The 13,430-nt window shown below is 41.3% G+C and overlaps 1 protein-coding gene across 1 annotated transcript in view; it reads right to left on the reverse strand.

The window, feature by feature from the left end:
• The window catches only part of LOC138981847 (ubiquitin carboxyl-terminal hydrolase 40-like), a 43,384-nt gene that overhangs the window by 23,106 nt on the left and 6,848 nt on the right, over positions 1 to 13,430 (reverse strand). The window contains exons 4-12 of the mRNA XM_070354952.1: positions 8,950 to 9,075; positions 7,959 to 8,147; positions 6,876 to 6,962; positions 6,098 to 6,280; positions 5,486 to 5,614; positions 4,943 to 5,011; positions 3,150 to 3,346; positions 2,373 to 2,533; positions 478 to 559 (exon numbers count right to left, since the gene is read on the reverse strand). Coding sequence (XP_070211053.1) covers positions 478 to 559; positions 2,373 to 2,533; positions 3,150 to 3,346; positions 4,943 to 5,011; positions 5,486 to 5,614; positions 6,098 to 6,280; positions 6,876 to 6,962; positions 7,959 to 8,147; positions 8,950 to 9,075 — 1,223 coding nt within the window. The remainder of the gene's footprint in view (positions 1 to 477; positions 560 to 2,372; positions 2,534 to 3,149; positions 3,347 to 4,942; positions 5,012 to 5,485; positions 5,615 to 6,097; positions 6,281 to 6,875; positions 6,963 to 7,958; positions 8,148 to 8,949; positions 9,076 to 13,430) is intronic.

A 13,430-nucleotide genomic window follows, 5' to 3' on the forward strand; every position in this document is an offset into this window, starting at 1 on the left:
AGAGACAGAACATGTGAAGTTTATAGTTGTGACCTAAATTAACACTACAAAAACTTCTTGATGCCAATACATTGTGGCTCTATTGCAGGATCCAACTGTTCCCTTGTTAAATAGTATTAAGAAATCAAGAGAGAAGTAAATCTTCATCGGCAACTGCCATTTTTGTCTAAGACTTGTCTTCTTTGTTTTTTGTTGTTTTCTGCTCCTTTTTTCGACAGCAGAAAAAATCCAATAAATAACAAAGAAATGAGAATGTTGGTAATCTATCATTACAATGTACTCCTCCGATGACGTTCCAGAGAAACACTCTGTTGAAGTGTAAAGCCTTGCCCTATCCATCATGTTTGACTACCTTTCTTTTGAATGAGGATGTTCTTGAGGAACATCTTATCAGTAGTCTACCATTACAATATAATCAGATGACAGAGAAACACAGTGTTGAAGTCTAAAGCCTTGCCAAACTATCCACTCCTATACCTTTCTTTTTGCAGCAGGTGATTCTTTTTCTCCACTTCCTCCAGCAAACAGTCAGGCATACCACAGGCTGGATGTCTGTCTCCTAAAACACACACAAAAACAAGAGGCGAAGCCTTCAAGGCTCATGTAAGAAATCGACAAACAGTAACACAAACTCAATCACTCCGTCACACATACACACACACACACACACACACACAGTAAGCATAGGTGAAACTGTGCAAGAAAGCGAGACCCTGGATCTGCCAAGTAGTCTCGGCCCGCTCACAATAACAATGACCGAGACTTTCAGTAATTCCTTTGCGTGACGTCTAACCCTCTTACGTCATAATGTGACGTCTTCAAATAGTTTCTATCACACACGTCAAACACTTTTGACCGAGACGTAATCTTCTTATGCGAGCTTTATCCATAGACTCGGAAATGTTAAAGTTTCTATCACACACACACACACACACGCACGCACGCACGCACGCACGCACGCACGCACAGACAGACAAAGTTTATCATCGCATAGGCTACACTTACGTGAGCCAACAAGTGCTAGAAAATATTACAATGGGTGGAAAAGAGGTAAGATAAAAATGTGGTCTAGAGAAAGAGAGTGATAGAGGGAGTATGCCTTCATGATACACTTCATGTATCTATATATATATACGACTAGTGTCTGTCTGTCTGTCTGTCTGTCTGTCTGTCTGTCTGTTCGCGATGCACGGCCAAAGTTCTCGGTGGATCTTTTTCAAATTTGGACACCGTATTCAGCTACACCCCGGACACAACCTCATCGATGAGATATTTCAACACGTGCTCTCAGCGCGCAGCGCCGTGCGCGCTGAACCGATTTTTTTTGTTTTTTTGTGTTTTTTGTTTGTTGTCGGGATCCACTACCTGTAACTCTTCCTTATCTTCTCCAGTGTTTTCAGCCGCGATTATCTCCCTTCCTCCATGTGGCGTCAATCCATATTCCCGTTACTACGTTACTATTTTTAGAAGGTCACTGCACGTTACTATTTTTAGAAGGTCTCCAGTGTTTTGCGCGTTTATCTCCTTTCCTTCGTGCGCCGGCTTCACCGGCGTACACCCGGCAAAGCCGGGTCCCAGACACAGCCTGGTATTCGGCTCTACTTCTTCCCGGCGAAGCCGGTACCCGGCGAAGCGGATAATCATCTAGTACATTAATACAGTGGAACCACCTCTCAAACTCTGAGAAATTCAGGTCTTCAAAAGGAGGGGTGTCTTAAAGTGGGGGTAAACTTACAGAGGTTATGAACAGAAAGTCTGAGAAAACAAGGTCTTAAAAGGGAGGGAGTCTTAAAACGGGGGTACTCTTACTTTCTGTTCATAACTTCTGTAAATGTACCCCCATTTTAAGACTCCCTCCTTTTAGTTAGACTTACGTATTTTATTGGAATTAGAGTTAAACATTAGACAGAAGTTTATGTTTTGTATAATATAAAGTTGATTATGTTATACAGAAAAAGACCAAGGAAGAAGGATGCCTTAAAAAAAAAAAAATTAAATTAAAAAAATTTAAAAAAAATTAAAAAAAAAAAAATCGGGCAAAAAATATGGGTTGAAGCATCCTGCATGCAACTGAGGTTTAAAAAAAAAAAAAAAAAAAAAAAAAAAAAAAGACTCCCTCCTTTTCAAGACCTGGTCTTGTCAGTTTTTTTGGGGTGTCTTAAAAGGGGACTTCCTCTGTACAAACACTATCATCTCACCAAGTGAACAGCAATCTTGATGCTCAGTTATTCTCCTTCTACTACCATCTTAAAGAAACTTTTGACAAACTGTGCCAAATGGTGGAATGCGCTCCCTTCAAGATACCATCCTTCCAACATACTTCAGATTATTTTTACAGCCACATGTGCCCATATGTCAAGACATGTGCTTACCCTCTGCTCGTTTGGGAAGATTCTTGCGTCGGTAGAAAAGCAGGTAGGCACTCGTCTTGCCAGCAAACTCGTTCTGCAAGTCCTTGGCATGCATGGGGCTCACGTTGGAGTCGTTGAAAAAATACCAGCACTGCCCAGATGGGGGATGCCCTTTTTCTTTTCTGAAAATAAAATATATAAAATGGATCAAGAATGGTACAGAGGTATATTTGCTAAGTGAGATGCCTCCAATGAGAGGACACCTCCAAATGAAGGACACCTGCTGTACCTTTGCCTTCTATCTAAAGCAAAATGTACCTGTCGTGACAGGACACCTGCAATGTAGGGGCACTTTTAACTGTTCCCAAGAGGATCCTTTAATCACAGGTACCACTGTATACATAAACGAGGTTAATGTACTAGGCCTTGCCATCGAAACAGAGACAAAGTGAAGCAGACCGAACCCGAGGATAAATGGAAGTCAGAACGAAAGTTGAAGAAGACAAAACAATTAAAAGTTTGCGTCATTTTTTCAGAATCAAATCCTAAACAGTGACACCCATCCCCCCTCCCCCTCCCCAAAAGAGAAGAGAGACCTTAAAATGCAGTGTTAAAAGCAATCAATTTCAGATATAAAATATAAGGACAAAAAACAATGTAAATTTCACTACCCACAAACAGTAGCATTTTACATTAGTAGAAAACTAGTGACCAGGACAAAACATTACAGCAAGAAATGAACATTTACAAGTAAAAAGGTCAAGTGACTGTTAGCAAGAGAGAGACAAAATTACTGACTCAGGTAAGCCGTTGGTCATAGGTGTGACTCCTGTTGTACGCTCTTCAATGCTGCAGTTGTCATTCACGTTTTCAGCAGGAGGCGATACTCCTGTGGTGCTGCTCTCGGCATTTTCACTGCTGTTTGGTGCGGCATTTTCCACCAAGGTCACCATGTTGCCGTCTACCAGAAACTTGTGAGGGTTATCCTTAATGAACTGGAATAAATAAACGAAGCTCAGTGTTTACAAATGTTACGTCAAGTAAAGAACACCTCCTCCACATTACTACTTTTGATAAAATGAGAAAAAAAACCTCATCCATAAATGTTCAGACTTTTGGATTCTACAGATGTTACAACATAACAAGAAAAGCTCCTCTATAGTGCTACTTTTGATAAAATGAGAAAAAAAAACCCTCATCCATTAATGTTCAGACTTTTGGATTCTACAGATGTTACAACATAACAAGAACAGCTCCTCCACATTGCTACTTTTGATAAAATTTAAAAAAAAATCCTCTCTGAATGTTCAGACTTTTGGATTCTACAGATGTTACAACATAACAAGAACAGCTCCTCCACATTGCTACTTTTGATAAAATTTAAAAAAAAATCCTCTCTGAATGTTCAGACTTTTGGATTCTACAGATGTTACAACATAAAAAGAAAAGCTTCTCTGTAGTGCTACTTTTGGACCAAAAAGTAAGTATGAGAGAGAAAAAAAGCAAATCGTCTATTATGTTCAAACTTCATAAAAAAAGAACAGTTAATCCACAGTGCTTATTTTTGACAAACAGCAACAAGGATAAACAAGTCGCGTAAGGCGAAAATACAATATTTAGTCAAGTAGCTGTCGAACTCACAGAATGAAACTGAACGCAATGCCATTTTTCAGCAAGACCGTATACTCGTAGCATCGTCAGTCCACCGCTCATGGCAAAGGCAGTGAAATTGACAAGAAGAGCGGGGTAGTAGTTGCGCTAAGAAGGATAGCACGCTTTTCTGTACCTCTCTTTGTTTTAACTTTCTGAGCGTGTTTTTAATCCAAACATATCATATCTATATGTTTTTGGAATCAGGAACCGACAAGGAATAAGATGAAAGTGTTTTTAAATTGATTTCGACAATTTAATTTTGATAATAATTTTTATATATTTAATTTTCAGAGCTTGTTTTTAATCCGAATATAACATATTTATATGTTTTTGGAATCAGCAAATGATGGAGAATAAGATAAACGTAAATTTGGATCGTTTTATAAATTTTTATTTTTTTTTACAATTTTCCGATTTTTAATGACCAAAGTCATTAATTAATTTTTATGCCACCAAGCTGAAATGCAATACCGAAGTCCGGGCTTCGTCGAAGATTACTTGACCAAAATATCAACCAATTTGGTTGAAAAATGAGGGCGTGACAGTGCCGCCTCAACTTTCACGAAAAGCCGGATATGACGTCATCAAAGACATTTATCAAAAAAATGAAAAAAACGTTCGGGGATTTCATACCCAGGAACTCTCATGTCAAATTTCATAAAGATCGGTCCAGTAGTTTAGTCTGAATCGCTCTACACACACACACAGACACACACACACACGCACACACGCACATACACCACGACCCTCGTTTCGATTCCCCCTCGATGTTAAAATATTTAGTCAAAACTTGACTAAATATAAAAAGGCAAATTATGAATGTTGAGTGTTTTCTATTTGGTGTAAAAAGCAGTGTGTATGTAAGGAACAAGAAAAAGAATAGCATGTAACATGTGATGTTCTCAAGGCAGTCACACCCACTCCAAAAACGGTCTTACCTTTGGAAATGATCCATATCTCTTCTTATAGGATCTTGACCATGGGACTCCTGTTCTTTTCAAAATGTCCTGTATCACAAACAGTAGCAAAATCAATATGTAACTATAATTACAAATTTTGTACAACAAAACATGGCCCAAAAAATTGCTGACGCACCTTTTAAATAAGAATCCAGCTTGTAATAATGTTTGTTTATAGCTGAAAACTTTACACACAAACAAAATTCAGAGACTTCTCGGTTGAATCGAGTGTCCAAAATACAACTATGTCACCTATGTATACAGCCTGCTGCTTTTTCACCAGCTTAATTTCATTTTATGCATACGTCCCATCATAAGCTGGCGCATACACACATGTGAATTACATTTGGCATATTTTATCTATCTCACACACATGCACAAACGTACACACAAACACTCGCGCGCGTACACACACACACACAACCAGAAAGAACAAATTGATCTTCAAAAAGAGAATGTCAAAGAGCAAAAAACAGATGAAAAAAACAAAGTGTAGAGAAAGAAAATGAGAGAAGCACGCACAGCGGACAGTTTGTCCATGGTCATGCTGTGGCCAGGCTGCTTGGACAGTATGAAGGCCACCAGCTGTTCCGGGGAGGTGCACTCCACCACTGACGTAGGGTCAGCGGTCACTTGCACTGTTTTCTTGTCCTGCGGTCAAACATAAATATTCTACCTGTATATTGTTCATAAATGGCTTTAGGATAAGGATAGGATGGGGTATTTATTGACACTAGTTTTGAAAAGATACACAGACTAAATAAAAATTGAACTGAATGACTTTTGTTTATGTTGAAGAGCATATACATCTGTTTGTGTTTGTGTGTGTGTGTTGACGTGTGTGTGTGTTGACGTGTGTGTGTGTGTGCGTGTGCATGTGCGTGTGTGTGTCTTGTCTGTGTGTGCATGTGCATGCATTTGTGTGCATGGACGCGTACGTGCACAAGCCTACGCGCGTTTCGTGTACATGCATGTGCCTACATGTTTAATTGCATGTCGCTGTATGAGATGCATGCTTCTGTACAGACATGCAAGAATGTGCCATCCTGTGTGTATTTAGTGCTCTCCTGCGATGTTATTCTCAGTTCTCCCCGTCTCCTTCTCCCACCATCAAAAAAAGTGATGTAAACTCACAGGGTCCTCCCAATGTCCGAGGTCGTCGATATCCCTTATGCAGGCGGTGTAGTGACCGCCATCACAGCTCCCCCCGTGGATGATGACCGCGTACAGCTCATAAACGTTGTCCTCGTGGGACTGGCCTTGCTCGGTGTAGGTTGACATGTCCATCTCCATAGGAAATGGGAATCTGTCAGTTACCTGTGAATTTAGATGGCAAAATGATAGCAAAAGTCTATGTTTCAAAGTCCATTTAAAGATCTAAATAACAATGGAACTCCATCCCCCCCCCCCCCCCCCCCCCCCCCCTGCCAAGTAAGACCTCTAGATATAAGCTTTTCTACAACTTTCATAACATTGATTTTTCTGATTTTCTGTTCATAACCTCTGTAAATCCACCTGCATTGAAAGACTCCCTCATTTTAAAGGCCTGATTTTTTTACATTTGTGCAGGTCACAAAACAGATGTTACACTGTACTCAGAAACCAAAATACAGCAAGACCTGAAGTGAGCCATGCAGACCAGCTGCAATCACCTCAGCAGTGATGAGGACAGTAACACCTCCTTAGAATAAGCACAGGTCTTCGTCTAATTTTATTTCTCAGCAAGAGGAGAGGAGGAGGAAAAATTGTCAAGATGTTCCTACCATAATAACTAAAACAGTAAAAAAAATGTTTGATAAAAATAAAAACAACAAACGCCACCCACAATTTTGAATTGTGTTGTTGTGCAGTTCTGAGTTGTTAAGAAGTTTAAAAAAAAAGATGGTTGGCTGGAGAGTAAATGAAAGCTTACCTTGTAACGTTTCCAGGTTTTCATGTCATAGCTGAACCTCATTAGTGAAATCTTCAGGAAGGGTGGAAGGCTCCGCAACGTGGTTGTCTGAGTGAAAGACAAAAACACAAGTGACATTTCATTCCACTTGCATAACGGAGTGCCCGAAGCACAAGAATCACCTTTGGAGGCAAAGCTAGCCAAAAAGGGGTGAGTTTGGCTTAACTCATTGTCTCCCAGGTACGGATAGATCCGTACCCACTCATATGGCTCTATCTGACCAGGCACGGATATATCCGTACACACATAGTCACTACATTGCATCTGCTCTCATTCGGCACATATCCACATTCTGCTCAAACTGTTAGCTTCAGTCGCTTCCTGTAACGTCGATCTAACGCCTGCATTCCAGCATGTTGATACACAGTTTCTACACAGTTACTACAATTCTGAGTGACCTGTTGCAGCACAGCTGGTCTCAACTAAAAAAAACCTGGTCAACATAGGTGGGGTACAAAGTGTTAAGTAAATAGTCCTATAAAACCCTCTATGTGAACACTCAGTCTCACGAGGTTTAACAGCAAAACGACGCAGAGAAGAAGAAGAGAAGATGAAGGGGCAATGCAGGAACTGTCTGGGCCAATAAAGCCAAGCAGTATCGGGGAATGCACCATGCTAAAATCAGATAGCAATATTGACTGCGTATGGTTCAGCAGCCAGAGCGAATACAGTGGAACCCCCCTTTTAAGACATAATTTGTTCAGATTGTCTGTTCTTCAGAACTGTAAATTAACCTCAGTTTTAAGGCTCCTTCCTGTTTACCATCTAATTTTCTCAGGTCATGAAAGGGTGATTCAAATATACTACACTTAGACTCCCACACATTGAGCACAATAGAACCCCCCTTTTAAGACCTCCAAACATCTGGTCTTAAACAGGAGGCAGTCTTAGTCTCACAACGGGGGTAAATTTACGGAGGTTATAAATAGAAAGTCCAAGAAAACAGTGTCGCAAAAGGGAGGAAGTCTTACTTTCGGGGGTCTTAAAAGGGGGATTCCACTATAATATATATAAAAGCCCACACACGTGTGAAAAGCAACTCACCCTAGCAGCGTCAACGTGTGCGTTGCAGACGTCACACTTGTACTGGTTCGTGCCCGTCATCATCTCCGCAGAGCAGTAGGCGTTGTCCAAGGACTCCTGCAGGCCCTTGGAAAAGCCCTCCACATGCACAAACAGGTCTGAGAACTCCATCTCCGTTTCGCTGCAGTTGCCACAGGTGAGACATTTGATCTGCTCACACAGATGACAGTATTACGCTGTTATTTGAACAACTATTTTAAGGGGCTGTGGATTTGTTCTTGTTCTCTCTCTCTCAGTCTCTATCTCTCTCTTCACACAGATGAAAATAAGATAAAATAAAATAAAATAATGCATGCTTGCAGTGCTCACACACAAACACAAAGATGGGGAGAGAATCTTGGTTTGGGGCATGGGGCACATTTGATTCTACATAAACAAAGTGGTGAACATTTTTCAAGCTTTTTTATCATTTTCTTTTTTAAGAGACTGAAACATGGAAAGCAAATAATGGGAACCAACTGTAAGACGGAAATGTAAGAAATAAACTGCCTCCAACAGGATTCATTTACTTCGTTTTCCTCCACGTGTAAACCTAAATTAATATGACTGTTAACGAGGATGTCCCAAAAGATCTTGTCACTTGTAACACACACACATACTCCACTGAAAAAAAGGCCAAATGATATTCCAAAAAACACTTTATTTTCTGCCATTGTATACATAAGGTGTTTTTGTTAATGTCATAATATTCTGAATTGCCTTTCCCATACTGTGAACCTGAATGCATGCATGTAACCTTTTCTGAATAAAAAAAATTGTGAGAAAAAAAAGGCCAAATGTGCAAAATGCATGTCGAAGATACAAACACAAACAATGTGCACACAAAATTATTTGCACAGTATATCAGCCTGCTGCGTGTTCTTTCCGACTCAGCTTCAAACAACATATAAACCACACTAAGACCAGATTTTCTTAGATTTGTGGAGATCGTAAAAGGGGAGTTCCACTGTACCTTGTTGACGGATTTGCCGTGGAAGAGCGCCTCAATCAGACGCTCACCAGATGTTCCCTTCAGTGATTGGCTGATGGCGTCCAGTAGCAACTGATGCAACTCCTGCGCGTCATGTTGCTGGCCCACCTGTCAGACACATTACGAACTTGACAGTGAAAGTGTAAATACAGATGAATACTTGTTTCAGTGTAATTTGCACCCAATGAACACATTGAGACATACTGGTAAAAAACCCACCAACTTATGTTATTTCTCTCTCCCTCTCTTTCTATCTCTCGCAAACACAAACTCACAGTAACATGAACACACATGCACACACCAACACATGCTTGCGCACACACAAAAACATTCCACCTCCTAAGAATAAGGGAAGAGGTATCATTCCTCCCAGTGAAAAAAACCACTATCAACACATATAGGCCTGATGATCATATTGTTCAATCTGTGTCTGTTACACACGCCTTAGCCTCAGATCATTTTTGTGTTTTGTTTGATCTGATGACCCAGTGTCCTTCTCCTCCACCCATGTTTAAGTCTGTCCGTTGTCTCCGTACGATGGATAAAGACGCTTTTAGGGACGAGCTGCAGAACGCGCTGCCCCCCTCCCCCTCCGCTGACCAACTTGATGCCACACTTCGTGCTGCTCTTGACGTTCATGCCCCCATTTCACGTCGCCGTGTCTGTCCGTCCAAGTCCGCACCGTGGTACTCCGATATTTGTGTCGAACTGCGTGATGCCAAATGTGACCGTAGGCGTGCTGAGCGCAGGTATCTTACTGTCTTACTGTCCATAAACAAATATTTCAAGGAGCAAAGGACATTGTAACTAAGTTAGTACACGCAGCAAAGACAACCTTCCTCCAAACCCAGATTATTGCTTGTGTAAAGCCGAGCGGTCTTAGCTTCACATTAACTCTAACTGTCTGTGTCTGTGTCTTAGATGTTATACGTGTTTGAAGGTCATTTGTCAGGATGGCAATCACACGACAGGACAAACAGACGCACAGAATATAAACTCAAGAAGAGGTGGGTGAAGTTCAAAATTGTATTGAATCAAAACAAATCATGAAAACAACTCAATACAAGGCGTAGTTCTTTTCAGAAAGTATATCTGTACATTGGTTCACTCTATTCCTGTAATTTTCCTACTACTTAAAAATATATTCTAAGTCCTAAAATGGCTGAAAATTGGGGCAGGGGTTCAGGGCCTGAGTAAAAATAAAGTAAAAGAGTAAAGCGACGCCACTTTACTCGCCGTGTGGTAACCTGGGACTGCGGAACGTTTGTTTTTAACCCTGTTAGTTCAGTCCACAGGGCGGAGTCTGGTATACCATTTAGACACAAAGTCAGGTTGGTTGCTCAGACCCCGGAGGACAATTTAGAGATGACAACAAATACTTCTCAGTACTCAGGTTGGGATCCTCCCACAACCATTCCCAAAGAAGCAATGCTGTAACTCTTAAGTGGGGAGTCCGGTATACCGTTTAGACACAAGGTCAGGTTGGTTGCTCGAGACTCCCGCCGAACCTCAAAAACTAACAGCTTATATACCTTTCGTGACTGTCCCTGACGTCACCGCTAAAGAACCAATAAAAAAGTCGCTCTGGGACCACAACAAAATGGGGAGGGAGGGGGGAGAGTTTCGAGGCTGCTGTCAGCCTCCATAGAAGCTACAGTTAAAATCCCTCAAAAATACACAAAAACTCCTGTACTAAGAAAACTGCATCAAAAACGCTATAAAAATATACATCAATAAAATGGAAATTCTACGACGCATCATTTGATACCAAACACTCATTGGTTATCAACACTGTGAACAAAGTGCAAAACCTCTGACTATTACCTCGCAAAATAGTCATGTCACACCAAAAACCGTATGCAGTTACAAGTTAACCACAATCAAACACAGTGTATATTCAACAGGCTTCTCGTATGTAGATAATAAACATAAAATCTACATTCTACTAAACAAATGAATACAGAATACATATTTATATCGAATACATGGGTAAAAGAAAGAATGATATAAAAGCTACAAGAGAGAGAGAGAGAGAGAGAGAGAGAGAGAGAGAGAGAGAGAGAGAGAGAGAGAGAGTGTGTATGTGTGTGTGTCTATGTGTGTGTGTGTGTCTATGTGTGTGTGTGTGTGTGTCTATGTATGTGTGTTCGTCTGTGTGTAACAAGTATTATTAACAAAAGCACAGCAACATAAAAGTAAAGAATCAGGTCAACAGGAAAAGGGGGTTGGGGAGGGGTGAATGTAGAAAAGACAATGCCCTCGCTGACGGCCCACGTGCACAAACAAAAGCGTAGGGAGTTCGTGACAGGAGAATTGACCTAGGGTTCATATCCCGTCAGTTACTAAGGGAAAGAACAAATATAATTTTAGAGTGTGAATCTTAATTCCACACAGTTTCAATACTAACTTAGATAATATATTCTGCTCTCTACGCCTTCTCTTCTTCTTCACTCTATATACTTTAAGAAGAAAATTGCATATGGAGAAAAGACAAAAATATTCCTGTAGTCGCTTTTCTCCACACTTGCGATTCAAGCAAAAAATTGTTCGATATTTGCCGCAGTAAGGTATCCCCACTTCCACTGTTTTCCCCGCGAGTCAGCTGCCAGATGTATTCAGTGATTATTTAATCAAGAAGGTTTCTGATATTCGTTCTGAACTTGATCAGATGAGTGCACATTCTGCTTCCTCCAGTCATGTTGATGTTCCCACTGATTGTTCTTTTCCATCATTTCAGCCAATCAGTGAAAAAGACCTTAGAATCATTATTCTGAAGTCCAAACCAACAACTTGTTCACTTGATGCCATACCCACACCACTGCTTTTTGAGAATCTTGATGTGTTGTTGCCAACTCTTACTCAAATTGTCAATGATAGCCTGTTATCTGGTGTTTTTCCATCATTGTTCAAAACTGCACTTGTCAAACCACTTCTCAAAAAACCTGGTCTTGATGTCAATATTTTGAAGAATTATCGTCCTGTATCTAATTTATCATTCTTGTCCAAAGTTTTTGAAAAGGTAGTTTTGAAGCAGCTGTTGTCATATTTGAACACCCATGATTTGATCTCGCATTTTCAGTCCGCTTATCGCCCTTCTCACTGTACTGAAACAGCCCTACTTAAAGTAATCAGTGACATTTTGTCTGCTCTGGATGGTGGTGATGTGTCAGTGCTTACCCTATTTGACCTTTCTGCAGCGTTCGACACAGTTGACCATGTCACGCTTCTCCATAGACTTCAGACTCTGTACGGCATCTCCGGTCCACCGCTGGCATGGCTTGAGTCCTATCTTATTGGCAGGACTCAGGCTGTGCTTGTCGATGGCCAGATGTCTGCTCCAGCCCCACTTTCTTTCGGCGTTCCTCAAGGTTCAGTACTCGGTCCCATCCTTTTCATCATATAAGCCCCTCTCCACACTGATTCAAAACCATTCTGTTTTAAATCAGTCTTTTGCTGATGACACCCAGCTGTATAAACCCAGTCCCCCTGCAGAGACACATTCTGCCATCCAGACCATTCAGACATGCATCACTGATGTTAAATCTTGGATGGTCGATAACAAACTTGTTTCTGTTCAAATAGGCAACACCGACATTCTTTTCTCACCATCAGCTAGAAACCTTGGATTCACCCTTTCATCTGACATGACCCTTACTTACTTATGCCTTTGACCCCGTCCGGGGCATAGGCCGCCAATTTTTTCCTTGTATCTCTTGTTGACGTTTCTGTAACATGTATTTTTTTTCATGGATGGGTTGTTAGCCCTTCGCACAACCCCCAACCTGGAGGGCCAGGGTGTATACTTAGTCTGGCCCCATTCACCTCAGACCTGTCCGGTGTGGTTACACCTGCCAGGAGCACTATGAAGGCTCCAGCCGGCATAGCTCTTTGGATCATCAGGGCACGCAAGCTGCTACGCCACGGCAAGGCATATACACCAGTGACATGACCCTTAACAAACATATATCTTTAGTCTGTAGAGCAGCTTATTTTGAGCTGCGTAAGATCAGCACCATTCGCCACACACTCTCATCTCAAACAACTAACACTCTTGTCTGTGCCTTTGTTCTTTCTAAACTTGACTACTGCAACTCTCTTCTCTCTGGCTGTCCTCTGTACCTCCTGCATAAACTACAAAAAGTCCAAAACTCGGCAGCACGCCTCATTCTCAAAGCACGAAAACGAGATCACGCAACACCACTTCTTCGCACACTGCACTGGTTACCTATTCAAGGCCGCATTGACTACAAACTGTCCACCCTCTGCTTTAACTTCTTTTCTGGCTCGTCTTCTGCTTACTTCTCTGAACTCCTCACCGTCTATTCTCCAGCAAGACAACTCCGTGCCTCTTCTGACCGTCGCATCCTTACCATTCCACACACCAAAACCAAAACATATGGACAACGCACTTTTACATTCTGCGCACCCACACAATGGAATTCTCTCCCCTTTCACATCCGCCA

The sequence above is a fragment of the Littorina saxatilis genome, linkage group LG12 (assembly GCF_037325665.1).
Source record: "Littorina saxatilis isolate snail1 linkage group LG12, US_GU_Lsax_2.0, whole genome shotgun sequence".
Taxonomy (NCBI): Eukaryota; Metazoa; Mollusca; class Gastropoda; order Littorinimorpha; family Littorinidae; genus Littorina; species Littorina saxatilis.